A 15,687-nucleotide genomic window follows, 5' to 3' on the forward strand; every position below is an offset into this window, starting at 1 on the left:
CTGATGGCTCCCTTCCCCTGGCCCCAGGTCCTTCATTGAGATCTCCAACAACTGCCTGTCCAAGGCCCAGCTGGCCGAGGTGGTGGAGTCCATGTTCCGGGAGTCGGGCTTCCAGGACAAGGAGGAGCTGACGTGGGAGGACTTCCACTTCATGCTGCGGGACCACGACAGCGAGCTCCGCTTCACGCAGCTCTGCGTCAAAGGTGAGGCGGCCTGGAGGCGGGGCTGACTTGTCCATTAGGCACAGCAGGCACAGTGCATAGGGCCCGCATATTTTTAGAAGCCCATGGAAATGTTTCCACTTCTTTTAAAATCAGAAGAAAATAATAAATATGGTATATAATATTGTATAATAATAGTAATAAATATGTAATAATGTATCCAGCCTGGATTATATTCTTTATACCAACACAATTATAAAATATAATTTTCTTTCTTTCTTTTTTTTTTTTTTTATGGAAGAAGGGACCCAGGAAAGCAACAGTACCTAGGACCCAGAAAAGTCATAATGCCGCCCCGCCAGTGGGGTGGGCAGGGTCAGGATGGGGTGGGGGATAGCAGCTGGAATTCTGTTTCCTTGTCAAAGGCCCCCTGTGCCTGGGCCATGCCCACCTCAGCTGGGGTGCCTGGTAGTGGTGGGTGCTCTGGTTTGGTTTGCTCCTTTATCCCCTGGAGGAGTGCTCAGTAAATGTTTGCTGAGTGCATGGAGACCCACTTCTGTCATCCCTCCCCCTATTTCCTGCCCTACCTGTGTCTGACTCAGGAGGGTGGGGGCTAGAATCAGGGTGAGGAAGGGGTAGAGAGCTGGCAGAGGGACTGTCTGTGACCTGCTCTGAGTTCTTAAAGATGTCTCACAGCCTGGGATTCTCACTGGGGCATGTTGAGACCAAACCCAGCCCCTCCCAGGATTATGAGAACCTGGGGGAGCTGAGCAGTCCAGATGGGGGAGAGGGGTGAGTTAGATGAGGCATAGCTAGGCCTCTGGCCAGGGCTTCCCCTGACCAGGGTGGGAGGAGAGTTGGTAGAGCATAGCCCCAGAACTCCTGATTCTGCAGCTTTTCACCTTTCCCAGGCAGCCAGGGCAGCGGGCACCCGGGCCTGAGGGCCTGAGGTCAGAGCAGGGACAGGTGCCTGAAGTGAACCCAGGCCAGAGTGTGTAAGTAGAAGATTAGCATTGAGTACTATTTTGTTTGGCTTTTAATTGTTGTGTGTTTGTTGTCTCCTCCAAATTTTATTTTGAGACATATTAAACTTACAGAAAAAGCATAAGAAAGAATAGCATAAGAGCATCCCTTTACTCTTCACCTAGATTTGCCATTTGTTACCCTTTTGCCACATACTCTGTTTGCTGAAGCATTTGAGAGAATAGACATCTACACTTCGTTTTAAATACTCTGATTTCATTAGATTCAGGTTACCGGTAATCACTTTGGGCCTCTGGCCTAGAGACCAGGGTAATCTTCAGAATTTGTTTAACACTTGGAAGTTGCCTGCAGATTCCCAGGCCTCTTGTGAGAACCCGGATTTGCAGCTCAGTCCTGCCCTGCCCCTCAGCACTCAGCACAGACAGGGAACAATGGGTGGCTCCTGGAAGGGTTTTTCCCCCCAACATTTTCTTATGAACATTTTCAAACAGAAAAGTAGAAAGAAGTTTATAGTGATCTCCCATATAGGCATCACTTAGATTCTACATTTAAGGCCTGGGAGGTTTTAAGCTGGAGAGTTGTTCGCAGGGTTTTGTGGAAGAATTTTCTCACTAGGCAGATTGCGTACAGTTACTGAACTCCATCCCATAAGCCTGATTCCAGTCCCAGGAGTGAGACTGAAGGTGAACACGCACTCAGGGGAGCCTGTCTGGCCAACCTGGTTTCAGGCCTTCTACATGTCTGCCCATGGCTGGGTCTAGCTCTTGCTGGAATCATGGGCTGAGGCTGGAGCACCCAGAGGCAGGGTACTGGCCAGGGACCCTCTGTAGTGTCTAGACATGCGGTGGATGCTGTGCATTTGAGTCAGGTCCTCCTGGGCTCTGGGCCCTGAGCTGCTCCCTAGCCCAGCTCTGCTTTGTAGGGGTGAAGGTGCCTGAAGTCATCAAGGACCTCTGCCGGAGAGCTTCCTACATCAGCCAGGAACAGCTCTGGTGAGCTCTCATCTGGGACTGTTAGAGGGCGGGTTGGGGTAGGGGAGTTGCCTTTTTTCTCCCCAGAATATCTGGAGTCAGGGCCCCCACTAGCCCACTTCATGTCTTCATGCAAATTAGAAAAAGGCACTTCTTATTCTGGGCAGACACAGCCCTGCACCAGGGAGAGCAGAGAGCCTGCTGGATTTCAGTACCCACCTGCGGCCTGGGTCAGATGCCCTGGTGAAGGGTGCAACTGTATGTGACAGCCTTGGCTGGGACCCCCAGGATGTGATACATTCTCTCACTAGGTCTCTATGGGAATCCTGCTGTCCCCTGGCTGAGAGCTCTGAACCTTCCTCAACAGAGTGGGTCTGGAGGCAGACCAGGGGCAGCAGAGGACCAAGTGGCTTAGGTAACAAAGGTCCTATCTCCTGCATTCCTGTCCTAGTCCCTCTCCCAGAGTGAGTGCTCGATGTTCTCGCAGTGATGTTGAGGGGGAGCTGACACCACAGAGACTTCAGTGCCTCATGGACACAGATCCACCCCAGGAGATTCGACGAAGGTTTGGCAAGAAGTACGCCTGCTCCTCCCCTTAAGCCCAGGCAGTTCATTCATCCTTTCACCTTGCATACATTGATAACTTGGTGCCAGGCACTGTGCTAAGCACTGGGGGTGTGGGCAGGATGAATAGTGCCTGTCTAAGAACATCACAGTCTGATGAGATAGTCTGGTAACTGATTACAATGTCCCACTGATGAATTTTATAGTAGTGGTAAGAGCAAGGGGCTTCAGATCTCAAGGAAGTGCTCATCTCTGCCTGGGAGGTCAGGGAAGGCTTCCTGGAGGAGGTGTCCTTTGAGCCTCTACTAGAAGGTGATAACAGAGCCAGTGGGAGTTGGGAGCTACAGAGTGGGAGGGGAGAGGGCTGTACAAGTGTGACTGGGAACTGGAGTAGATGGAGTGTATTCCCTGGTATGAACTGCCCAAGTAAGCACTGGGAGACCATCCCTACATTGACAGCCCACTTGAGGAGTGTGGTATAGCCTTTGAGGTCTGAGCCCTGCATGGCTTGAGTAACTGGGTGAGGGGCTGCACTAGCCTTGAGTCTTTACTGAGAGTCAAGACTTCCTGTCTCCAAGGGTAACGTCATTCCAGCCCCTGCTGTTCACCGAGGCTCACCGAGAGAAGTTTCAACGAAGCCGTCGCCACCAAACTGTGCAGCAGTTCAAGCGCTTCATCGAGAACTACCGACGCCACATTGGCTGCGTGGCTGTGTTCTACGCGATCGCTGCAGGCCTTTTCCTGGAGAGAGCCTACTGTGAGTGACAGCCTCGGGGGGTGGGGACAGGACTTGCAAAAACTGAAAGCCCTGGGGGCGGGGCCTGCGATGAATGACAAACGGACCTAGGGGGCTTGCAATGACAGTTTAGGGGGCGGGGCCTACTTAAGTGACGTCTGAGGGGAGGACCGGGCTTGCTTGCAATAAGTGATAGCCCTGAGTGCTGGCGTACTGTGAGTGACTGACAGCCCTGAAGTGGGGCTTGCAATAAGTGACAGCCCTGAGAGCAGGGCCTCCTGTGGGTGCGTGGGCCCGCTTAAATGAAAACTTTGGAGAGGCAATCGTGAGTGGTAGCCTTCCAGGGCCTGCGGTTGACCTTCCTCAGCAGGGCTCTCTCCTCTGCACTTCTCCCTCCTTACCTGCCTGGGCTCCTCCACAGACTACACCTGTGCCTCGCCACCCTCGGGCATTACAGAGACCACTTTTGTGGGCATCATCCTGTCGCGGGGCACGGCCGCCAGCATCTCCTTCATGTTCTCCTACATCCTGCTCACCATGTGCCGTAACCTCATCACTTTCCTGCGAGAGACCTTCCTCAACTGCTACGTGCCCTTCGACGCTGCTGTGGACTTCCATCGCCTCATTGCCTCCACTGCCATCGTCCTCACAGGCAGGGCCTGGGAGTCCTGGGGATCCTCTCCATGTCCTCCTAACCCCCATGCACGCCTCCTTCCCCCCTCCCTCGAAAGCCCCCTTTTCTCCATCTGCACTCACTTAACTTGAGTGTAAGTCTTGGATGTCCTTCTCATCAGGATGGTGGTGGCCCCAGTATTGGTGTGACGTAAGCTCAGGAGCCCCGCACTACCCCACCAAGTGCCTCTTCCCAGCCTCCAGCGGACAAGTTACTAACACCCCAGGATGAGTGCACATAATGTGTGATCTCCCATCTTTTATGTTTTTAAACATAATTCTGTGAAAGAAACCACAGGAGTGAGCTTCTAGTATATCATTTAGACATATGTGGTTGTGTGTGGGGCGTGGTGAGGAACAGGATGTTGATTAGAGATCAGAATTCCAGACCCTAGGGTCCTTCTTCAGGCCCCCGACTCTGGCTGGCTGGAGTCCTCCACCTGAGCTGAATGGGTTGAGCACTCCCGTCCAGCGGCCCCCCAGGCTCACCCCTGCCCTGTCTGGTCTTTCTTAGTCTTACACAGCGTGGGCCATGTGGTAAATGTGTACCTGTTCTCCATCAGCCCACTCAGCGTCCTCTCCTGTATCTTCCCCGGCCTCTTCCACGATGACGGGTGAGTGAGAGAGGGAGATGTGGGGGAAGGCTATTATTGATGGGGGGAAAGAAGCATATTTTCTTGAGTCAAAGGCAAGTGTCCTTTCCAGGTTATAGGACAGACACTGACCAGCCTGAGCCCCCAGCCCCAAGTCAGCAGAAAAAGAGACTGGTGACCGGGTTGGGGTACCTTGTCTGGAGGGTCCTTCCTGGAGACCCCAGACATCTCCTCTTGGGCTCCTTCCTTGCTTTCCCTTCCCCACAGGTCTGAGTTCCCCCAGAAGTATTACTGGTGGTTTTTCCAGACTGTGCCAGGTGAGAGACCTCCCTGCTCTGTGAATTTCTGGGCCCGGCTCCAAGCCCCAGGTTCTGGGTTCTATCTACCGCTGGGCAGCCTAGTTGCACTCACTGGGCTCTCATGGTGCATCAGGCTCTGCCCTCTGGCCCTGAGGACTCTAATGGGCAGTAGGAGACTGCTTTCCAGTCCTTCTCTCAGGAGCTTGGCTGGGCTTCTGTCTCGACTCTGAACTAGTTCCCCATTCTGTGGAAGGGGGGCCGTCCCCCTCCACGCCTCGCACGCACAGATCTACCATGATAGAGGGTCTGAGGGAGTACGGTGCCCAAGCTGCATGGGGGAAGGACCAGGCTTTTTGTCAAGCCAGGCTGACCCCACCCCAGCCCTTTCAGTCCGTCTTGACAAGGGCGGTTTAGGGGCAGATTCCTAACTCCCCATAATCACCCATCTTAGCGCTATTAGCTGTGAATCTAGTCAAACACTTCTTGAACCTATTTATATTTTCAGCCTGTTCCCTCCTTGGGGTTACTGACATGTTTTCTACACTTGCTCCTCTGTGAAACACAGCATTTTTTCTTTTTTTAAATCCTAAAACGATCTGCTTTGAACGTCGGGAGAATGCTTGCTAATTCCTGCACCCTGGGATTTAGAGGATAAGGCTGTGTTTATGCTCTCCTCTCTGTTCTGTACTTTGGTTAGATCCCTTTTTAACCTCTGCTTTCCTATACTGCAGGGTTCTAATCTCCCTAATTTCTGCCTTTCTCTCCCTTGATCACTTGAGGGGCCATTCTGCGCTCCCACCCTGGCTCCTGCATTGCCCCGCTGTGTATCCCAGGTCTGGGATTCCCTGTGAGGAGGGGCCTCCCACCATCTCCGGGCTGAACCCAGTGGGGCTCTGGTGGTGGCACTTCCCAGTGCTCATGCTGTGTGCCGTGGCAGTTAAGTGGAGTGCTGCAGGGACATGGACCAAGCCTTGTGCCCAGAAGGGGCAGGGCCTGCGATGTCCAGAGTAGACGTCCCATGTATTCATTCGTTCAGCACACATGTATATAAGGCCGACAGTGTGCCAGGCCTTACACTAGGTGCTAGGATTCAGTGGTGAACTAGCCTAGCCTGGTCCCTGTTCTCGTGGACCTGAGAGTCAGGAACGTGACAGACATAACATGAATAACGACACAGGCACTTGAAAAATAACAGTCATGACAAGGCCTATGAAGAATGAGTGAGGTTCTGTTGAAGTGGAAGGTACCCGTGATCAGTGCATGGGAGGAGAGGAACAGAGGAGGATACAGTGGAGTGGAAAAGGGATCCGGACCCTTGGCAGCAGCAGAAAAGCCCTACTCCTTTGCCTTTCCCCCTCGTTCATTTTGCAGGCCTCACAGGGGTGCTTCTGCTCCTGGTCCTGGCCATCATGTACGTCTTCGCCTCCCACTACTTCCGGCGCCGTAGCTTCCGGGGCTTCTGGCTGACCCACCACCTCTACATCCTGCTCTACGTGCTGGTGAGGGCTTTTGACTCTGAGCCAGGCTAGCAGGGTCTGGTCAAGACGATCCTAGGGAGGCAGTGAGAGCCGAGACATTAGTTCTCCATCCCCTTAGTTATTTCAAGTATCCTCTTCATTTCTCACTTAAAAGCTGGAGATTATTATAGTACGGGACTCTCGAGGAGGCTGACCCCAATGTGAAGCACTTGGAAGATGGACTTGCTGGCGTGGGTTTTGCAATAGGAGCCCTACCAGGCCAGTCTACATTCCTTGCAGACACCCCCACATCATTTCTGCCCAGCCAGTCTTTCCTCACTTTGGGTAGCGGTTTTGGGCTCCTGGATGGACTATCTACACTTAAGGGCACATCACCCTTTCTTTAGAGAAACTTATCTTAATTGGGTTCTGCCACTTCTGTCCTGATCTTGTTTTCTGGGTTGTCAGCCACCCCTCACAGCTAAGTGCCCCCTATAAAGTTAATAAGCTTGCTCAAAATATCTTCACTTGGACTGTTGATAAAATGGATTTTTAAGACTCCACTTGTTCCCTTTCCTTCCCCCTAATCTGCTTTCCTGCCTCCCTTCTTTCACATGCCCTCCCTTCTCCTGTCCTGTTCCCTTCACCCTTCCCTAATTTGTTATCAGCTGCTTCAGCTAGTTGGTTCCAGAGTGGACTCTGATCTGTGCCCCTGTGTCGTGGCTCTGCTTGGCCTACCTTCCTCACAGACACAGGCAGTTCCCCAAAGGGCACCCTGGCGGCCTTGTTGGGCAGCTTAAACTAAGTCTCAAGTTCTCTATGTCCCCAGTGGTGATAGCATGGCTGCCAGCATTCAGGAAGTGCAGAGCGCATATGACTGTCCTCTCTATCACCTGGCCTCAGCAGAAACTGCACACCGGGGTCATGAAACAAAGGGAGAGTCCACCATTGCCTGGGTTAGGCTGGCAGCTGTGGTTAGCCCTGCCTCTTCCCAGTTGCAGTTCTGTACTCACTAAGTGGGAGGGTCTGTTTCCATTTTGCCTGAGGCTCAGCACTTCACAGTTCTGAAGATGACTACCAGCCTTGGCTTAGGTTGTTTCCTAGAACTGATGATATTTGTTTCCAAAGAAATCTCTCTCTTCTTTGGTAGCTGTAGCTAATTTACCCTTCCTTCTCTGCCTTCCCAGTAATGGGTGGAGTCCTAGCATCCTGGGTTACTGTTTCTGTTAGGGGTAGAGATGATGTTATCGTTCTTGGCAAAAAGAGCAGCTCCTTTGAACTAGACGGGAGACCCAGAAGAGTAGCCAGGCTGGCTCTCTGAGACCAAGATCCCTTTCTGATTTATCCCTGGTTTGGGGGATCATTGGACTTCAGAGCCACCCTTCCTACCAGCAGGGAAGTCAACAGCTCAGAAAGGTGCAGGCCCTTCTCCTGGGAAGTCTTAGCTAGGGCAGCTTGGGACTGTCTCCCCTGGGGGGACATCAGGGCCCAAAGCACCTGCTTGCTTACTATTTATCCCAGGTGTGGCTACTTGACCTCAGACAGAAAAAAGAATTACAAGTCAAGGACCCAGGGTGGATAGAGTAGGCCCTCGGGAAGGATGTCCTGGCTCCTGATACAGGCTAGAATGGGCAGGACTAGCGCAGCCGAAGCTGAGGTGGCGGGCTGCTTCCTCAGCTCCTCAGCCAACGATAAGTCTGCAGTGGCTTTGTGGTTTAAAAGCAGAGCCAACACCAAACAGAGGAGCATGAGGTCACCCTGGCGTTGTTGTCAGCCTGGTTGGATGCTCAGAAAGCCTTGGTGATGGGGCGTGGGCTTCACAATGAAAGAGGAACTTGAGGAACTGGAGCCAGTTCAGAGGAGAGCCCAGAGCAGTTTAAGTTAGTCCTGTGGGGAAAGGCTCAAGAATTCGGCAACACTTAGGTGGAGGAAGGGAGAGCTAAATGAGGAGCCAGAGTTCAGTTTAACAATTAGGTGTTGCGGGGTCTGTTATGTCCTAGCTCTGTGCTAAGCCGTGCAGAGGAAGGGGAGGCTGTAAGCTCTGCCCTCGGGAACTTAGGATTTGCCACAGAGATAAGTGCCATGCATGTGAAATGATCAAAAAGAGCAGACAATACAGGATTCACTGCTGAGCTGAGTGTTCCAACCGGTAAATTATAAGAGCTTACTAAAGGGAGTTTCATTTGGGCCAAACTGGTTAGGGAAGACTTTGAGGGAGAAGATGGGACTTGAGCCAACCAAGCCTTAAGGAGAGATAAGCTAAGATCTGACAGGGCAGAGTGGAAGCTGGAGAGCATGCCAGGTAGAAAGAAAGGGCATTCGCACAGGTGCGGAGGTGGAAATGATGCTAGAATATTTAGGGCACAGAGGAGACAGACCTGGCTGTGGGTAGCCATAGGGCATTAGGAGGTAACAGGACATAGTGGACCTGTATGGGTTGAGTTGAAGCTGAGAGGCCATGGATCGGCTGAGAGGTCATGCCATGTGGGAGGGTGTAGAAAGAGAAGAGGAGAGAGTGAGGAAATCAGGCTTGGGCAACCCGCAGGATGGGGGTGGGAGAAAGAGCGGAGTCAGTGCAGGAGATGGAAAGTGAGTGGCCTGAGAGGGAAAGAGGGAGAACCAGTAGAACCTTGTTGCAGAAGTGGCTAGGAAGGGGTGATCACTGTGCCACAGGCTGCCAAGGGTGGGGGCGAGAGTGGTCTGAAATGAGACCTCGGGGTCTGGCCATTCAGGAGCCCTCAGTGAGCAGGTCCTGAGTAGAGGTGGAAGCCAGACTCAGGAGTAAACAAGTGGGAAGAATGGAACAAGTAATGTCTGACCAGCTTGTTGGGGACAGGACAAGAGCTGGACAATACCTGTCAGTTATTTCATGGAAAAGGGGGACTGGTTAGGTATTCTTAGACTCCAAAGGGAGAGGATAAATTGGGGAAACTCATTTCATTGACTCAACAGCTACTGAGTGCCTGCCATGTGCCAGGGAGAAACTGCTAGGAGCTGACAGTATAGTGGCAAACAAAATGAACGCAGTCCCTACTCCTACAGTCCACTGGGGCAAACAACAGTAGACATGTGGATGAATGATGAAACAAACTTATTGTGGGTGCCGACAAGGGCTCTGAGGGGAGTGAACAGGGTGATGTGATAGGATTGAGGGAAGGCCTGAGGAGGTGGTGTTTCTGCTGAGACCTGGAAAATGAGATGGAGATAATCATGGGAAGAACCAGGGGGAGGGCATCCCCGGCAGAGGGAACAGCAGATACAAAGGCCCTGAAGCAGAAAAAACTTGCCCTGTTTGAAGATCAGGGCGAGGGAAACCCTGGCAGGCAGGGGTCAGGGCATTGTAAGGCCTTGTGATGCAACGGGAAGTCCAGCAGGCTTTTAAAGCTGGGGATGACATGATTAAACCAACTTTAAAAAGTCACACTGGCAGGTGGCCAGTTAGCTCAGTTGGGTAACTGAGCAGTGCTCATCACACCAAGGTTGCTGGTTCGATCCCCAGATGGGCCACTGAGATGCGCCCTCCACAACTAGATTGAAACAACTACTTGGAGCTGATGGGTCCTGGAAAAACACACTGTTCCCCAATTAAAAAAAAAAAAGTCACACTGGCTGCCTTGAAGGGAATGGATCACAGTGGGGCAACCCAGTGGAAGCCCAGTTAGGAGGCTATTGCATGAGTGCAGCTGAGAGGCTAGGTGTGGTCTAGGATGGTGTCAGACAGATGCAAATAGTCTCATTGATCATGGATGCTTTGGAGGGTAGGGTTGGGAGAAGTTAGGTTTTGGAACCTGGAAGGAGCATGGCACACAGTGAGGTGGATGGAGATTGGATGTGTCAGTGGGGGAAGGATGCAGGGTTCTAAACGCCGAGCTGGCCTCAGACCCTGTAGTGGGTGTGGTTGGGTCTGAACTGTATTTTTCACTCTATCCAGCTCATCATCCACGGCAGCTTTGCTCTGATCCAGCTGCCCCGTTTCCACATCTTCTTCCTGGTCCCGGCGCTAATCTATGTGGGGGACAAGCTGGTGAGCCTGAGCCGGAAGAAGGTGGAGATCAGTGTGGTGAAGGCGGAGCTGCTGCCTTCAGGTATCAGGCCTTAGGGGCCAGCTTGGTGGTACTGAGGAAGCTGACAGAGCAGGGACAGGGCCTGGACCTCACAATCTCCTAGCCTGGCCCAGGTGCCTTGGGGTGGCAGGGATGAGAAAGCTGGTAAGAGAAGCTTTTTGCCAGGAGACCTGAGCCTCTCATACAGCAGAGAGGAGAAGCCCAGGTCAGGCTGCCCCTTGCTCTGCTGACTACCAGTCCCAGTGCTACCCAGCTCCTCCTCAGGGTAGACATGGGCTGAGGGGAGTAATGACTTCTGATGGGGGAAGACCTCCCTTGTCATATTCCAGAAACAGAGCTGAGGATGCAGGTGGGGTAACTCTCTAGAGACCACACTGTTGTTGGGTTCATGACAGCAGCCTCCGCCCACCTCTCCTCCTCAGGAGTGACCCACCTGCAGTTCCAGCGGCCCCAAGGCTTTGAGTACAAGTCTGGGCAGTGGGTGCGGATTGCCTGCCTGGCTCTGGGGACCACCGAGTACCACCCCTTCACACTGACTTCTGCGCCCCATGAGGACACGCTCAGTCTGCACATCCGGGCGGTTGGGCCCTGGACCATTCGCCTCAGGGAGATCTACTCACCCCCAACAGATGGCTGTGCCAGATACCCCAAGGTACCCAGACCCAGGCCAGATGTGTCACATGCTCCCATATCCCCTTAGCAGGCTTTGGCCCTGCGGCACCAGACTCCCCACTGTGTCCCCCACCATCCAGAGACTGGTTGTTTCAGATAATGCCAGAGTGCCCCTCTTGCCCTCGCTCTATACATCTACCTGCCTTTCCTTGCCTCCCATTTCTGGCTTCAGAGCTATGGTGGTAGCCGAGCTTAACTCAAACCCACTCCCCTCCCTACAGCTGTACCTTGACGGACCATTTGGAGAGGGCCACCAGGAGTGGCATAAGTTTGAGGTGTCCGTGCTGGTGGGAGGGGGCATTGGGGTCACCCCCTTTGCTTCCATCCTCAAAGACCTGGTTTTTAAGTCATCAGTCAGCTACCAAGTGTTCTGTAAGAAGGTGAGTGTCCCCTCCACCAGCCAGCCCATGACCCTGCTCCCTATCTGTGTCCACCTGTGTCCATCTGTGCCCGTCTCTCCGGCCCCTGTTCTTGGTCTCCCTGATCTGGCCAAGGCCAAGCTGCCCTGACCCCAGGGGGTCAGGATACCGGCAGACCCTAAAGCATCGAGTTGTTTTGCTGGTGCCCTCAGGCTCCTTCCCTCAGTTATGCAGGCACCCCACATAGGATGTGATCCTGGAAGCCTCTCCAGGCAGGATTACAGAGGGGTGAAGAAACCCATTCCCTCCTACAGAGGTGGCTTGCACTTAAGGCATTGTTGGGCTGGGAGAGGGAAGGGCACACTTGGGGTGGGGCACAAGTGAAACTGGCTTTGCTCTCAAGAGGAAAAAAAATGGGAGGTGGCAAGGCAGGGCTGATGGGCACAGCTGGCTCCAGGAACACAGCCCAGGCCCTCAGGCCTCCTATACACCAGGCCCCTTCACCCCAGCCTGGACCTGGTGGCAGGCCCCTGCTTGTCTCTCTAGGCCTGGCAGGTTGAGTCAGGGATACAGGAATGCAGCAGGCAAAAGCCCAGCCCATGTGTTGTCAGCATTGGGAGGGGGGCAGACAGTTCCCTGCTCCTTTGTTTATACCAGCTCTGCCTCTGCTTCTTAACCCACAAGGCTCCACTTCTCCCCATCAGAAGCTGGAAATGGGTTCCCTGAGGGCAGCTTCCATCCCTATGGCCTCTCTTTGAATTCATTCCCATCCCTTCCAGGCAGCCAGCTGGGTCTTCCCTGAGGCGGTTCTGTGACATGCCCCTTAGTGGGACTCGCTCCCTCTAGGCTAGGGTTGTTTGGGAGCCTAGCAGCCTGAGGAAGGCCCACTGGAGGGAGTGGCAAGGCTGGCTCAGCGTGACAAAGCTGCTTCCCACCCCAGGACACCTTCAGCACTAAGAGGCCTTTCTCAGTGCCCCAAGCTGTCACTTGCTTGCACCTCTCCGTGCCCTGGGGCAACTCCATCTCCTGCCCCAGAGCCTGGCCCTGTGGCTCCATACACTCCATCTCCCCAGGGTGTCTGGGGTGAGGCACAAGCTGGCCAAGACCAGAAGAGTACTAATGATGTGGAGATCCCTGGGATGTAAGGAGCCTGAGCTGAGCTGGGTCCTAAGCTCCAGCCATGTGTCCCCAGATCTACTTCATCTGGGTGACACGGACCCAGAGGCAGTTCGAGTGGCTGGCTGACATCATCCGGGAGGTGGAGGAGAATGACCAACAGGACCTGGTGTCTGTGCACATCTACATTACCCAGCTGGCTGAGAAGTTCGACCTCAGGACCACCATGCTGGTAGGTCAGGGCCAGGCAGGCAGGGCAGCCGAGTAGGTGTGTGGGTTGGCAGGCTAAGGCAGGATGGCCAAGGCAGGCAGATGGACAGCTGGGCTCAGTTGGCAGGAGGCACAGAGCTGGTGGCTCCAATACTCAGCCTCCAGCTCCTTCCTTACCCCAGGCTTTGGGCTGGCTTGGGCTAAGCACCTACCCTGATTGTCCTTGGCTTGACTTTCCCTTGTGCTCCCAGTACATCTGTGAGAGACACTTCCAGAAGGTGCTGAACCGGAGTCTGTTTACGGGTCTGCGCTCTGTCACCCACTTTGGCCGACCCCCCTTTGAACCTTTCTTCAACTCCCTGCAGGAGGTTCACCCACAGGTCAGTGCCCACCCCATATCCAGGTTCTCTTCACTTTATCATTTGGGGTGTAAGCATAGTTCCCAAGCCTGCTCCGTCAGGGAAGAAACTGACTGCTGACAAGAAGCCATCCCCTGGGAGGCTGGTAGGGTAATGGGACGGCAAAGAGAAGTGGGGGTTACCCTGAAAGGCTAAGGGAGGAGGCAGGTGACAGGGACTTGCCACTTCTGAAGCCATGATGCCATGTCCAGAAGAAGAGCTCAATGATTGAGCAGGCCCTAGCCATAAACTCAGAGCTACCATTACCGCTAATACTGGGCCAGGCCTCACCCTGGACACGGAGCTAATCTTCACCATGAACCCTGGGCAAGCCACGGCTATCATAAATACTGAGTTAGCCCTAAACCAGACACTAAGCTATCCCTCAACTGGACCATTGATGAACCCAGCCCCTACTAGAAACACTGACCTTGCACTTTAAGCTGGCAAATGCCTCAGAGGGGGTAGAGATTGGACCCACAGAGAGCAAGTCTACCAAAATCGACTTAGACTTAATACTCAGCCAGCCCTCACCACGGATGGTAGAAGCAAACCGTCAGGAACACGGAATGAGCCCTCATTGACTCCTGATGATCTTTAACATGGACACTGAGCTAGCCCTCCCTGTGAACTCTGAGCTAGCCTTCACTTCCTCCCTCAACAGGTCCGGAAGATTGGGGTATTTAGCTGTGGCCCCCCTGGCATGACCAAGAATGTGGAAAAGGCCTGTCAGCTCATCAACAGGCAGGACCGGACTCATTTCTCCCACCATTACGAGAACTTCTAGGCCTCCTGCCCAGGGGCGCTCTACCCACGGGCTCTACCCACTGCCCAGCTGAGCAGAGGTTTGGGCCCCACCTCATCTGTGTACTTCCTGTTTCTGGCTCCCTCAGCCTTCTCCCCATTCCCCCCTCCCAACCTTGGGGCAGGAAGGTGACCATGGTCAGTCACCCCATGTGGGTTCAGGGACCCCCAGGCTCACAAAGTCTCAGCCTGGAGAAGTGGAAGGCACTGTCTAGGGACTCCAGGTTGAGAGCTATTATTGTTTTGGGGCAAAGTAACCTCTTCTTCCAAACCAAGGAAAAAATTTAAAAGACTGGAGCTGGCAAGTAGTGTGTGTGTGTGTGTGTGTGTGTGTGTGTTCCTAAGGGTAAAGTGGGAGCACAGATGGGGGCATCTTAGAACCCCTTTCCCTAGTCTTCCCCCTCTTCTGGGCTCCCCACTATCAAAAGAGCTGGCAAATGCCTGGGAGGGAGTAGAGGCTGGACCCACAGAGAGCAATTTATAGGGATCCCCTCACACCCCAATCTAACAGCACAATTGCTCTTCTCTCGCAAGTTTTTGAACAGGTCCTGTCGTCAGAACCTGACCCAGTATCTATGTAGTTCTCTTCAGCCCTCTTCTCCTCTTCCTGCTGCATAGGCTCCTTTACGAATAAACCATTTTTCTGCCCTCTGGGTTTCTTTATTTTACCGCGGGATGGGGTAAGTACTGAAAAGAGGAAGCTACGCTACCAGCCAGCTAACCTAGCTGGTGTAAAAGTTCTCTCTGAGCTTGCCAGTATCCATTGAATAAAAGAACCTGCCCAAGCCAAATGCCCCAGCTGGAGACCCCTTTCCTGATCAGGAGGAGGAGAGAGAGAGAAGGTGTGGGGGGTTCTGGAGAAGGTGCTGGACATTAAGTGGGGTGGTGGGGAGACACACAGCAGGAGCCTACAGGGAGGGAGAGTGGGTCTGGCCTGCTCCAGGACCTCAGTTACTCCCAGCCCTTCTCTGAGTAATGGGCGAATTGAGACCAGGTAGTGAGATGACAGCGAGGAGACAGATGAGCACATCACCTAGTTTTCTCATCTGTAAAATGACTGAATGCCGTCCAACTCTAAAGCAAAGCTCTATGAGGGAATTTCTGAAGCCATGCTCAATTTCAATACATCCTTTTGACTGTACCTACAGAATTCTTACACTGATCAGATCACGTATCCTGGATTTCGAAAATCCAAAATCCCATGATTCACACCACACTTGGGAGTTGCAGATTTAGATTCTGCGGCCCTCAGACTGCCCTTCCAGGGCAGTTGTCCTGAAGGGTGTGTGTTTGGCCCACCCAAGAGTTTCTGTTCAGGTTGCCCGTGGGAGCAAGAGGGCGGGCCTGGAATGGCTTGACAGCAGCTCCGCCTGGCTTCCCAGTTGGTATCCCGGGGGCTGGGCCCACCTGCCTCTGTGAGCTCCAGCTGTGGGCACCGCGGAAGCCGCAGACAGGAGGGTGTGACCCGGCGCCCTGGGCCCGCAGTTAGGCGCACGGCCAGCAGAGGGCGCGCGCGGATGGCCCCCGCCAGCCTCGGCCGCGAGCCGGAGCCACAGCCCGGAGCGCGATTCAGACCCACGCCCGCAGGCTGCAGGTCTCCGGGGCTGAACCCTTCCTTCAGGGAGTG

General features: G+C 53.7%; 1 protein-coding gene across 1 annotated transcript in view; it reads left to right on the forward strand.

The window, feature by feature from the left end:
* The window catches only part of DUOX1 (dual oxidase 1), a 32,657-nt gene extending 17,957 nt beyond the window's left edge, over positions 1 to 14,700 (forward strand). Inside the window, exons 21-34 of the mRNA XM_019668672.1 lie at positions 28 to 203; positions 2,068 to 2,137; positions 2,568 to 2,693; positions 3,259 to 3,437; positions 3,838 to 4,068; positions 4,603 to 4,702; positions 4,949 to 4,998; positions 6,352 to 6,479; positions 10,369 to 10,522; positions 10,924 to 11,153; positions 11,395 to 11,553; positions 12,725 to 12,880; positions 13,110 to 13,238; positions 13,921 to 14,700. Coding sequence (XP_019524217.1) covers positions 28 to 203; positions 2,068 to 2,137; positions 2,568 to 2,693; positions 3,259 to 3,437; positions 3,838 to 4,068; positions 4,603 to 4,702; positions 4,949 to 4,998; positions 6,352 to 6,479; positions 10,369 to 10,522; positions 10,924 to 11,153; positions 11,395 to 11,553; positions 12,725 to 12,880; positions 13,110 to 13,238; positions 13,921 to 14,043 — 2,011 coding nt within the window. The 3' untranslated portion in view covers positions 14,044 to 14,700. The remainder of the gene's footprint in view (positions 1 to 27; positions 204 to 2,067; positions 2,138 to 2,567; positions 2,694 to 3,258; positions 3,438 to 3,837; positions 4,069 to 4,602; positions 4,703 to 4,948; positions 4,999 to 6,351; positions 6,480 to 10,368; positions 10,523 to 10,923; positions 11,154 to 11,394; positions 11,554 to 12,724; positions 12,881 to 13,109; positions 13,239 to 13,920) is intronic.
* Positions 14,701 to 15,687: the final 987 nt, after the last annotated feature.

The sequence above is a fragment of the Hipposideros armiger genome, unplaced genomic scaffold (assembly GCF_001890085.2).
Source record: "Hipposideros armiger isolate ML-2016 unplaced genomic scaffold, ASM189008v1 scaffold_531, whole genome shotgun sequence".
Classification (NCBI taxonomy): domain Eukaryota; kingdom Metazoa; phylum Chordata; class Mammalia; order Chiroptera; family Hipposideridae; genus Hipposideros; species Hipposideros armiger.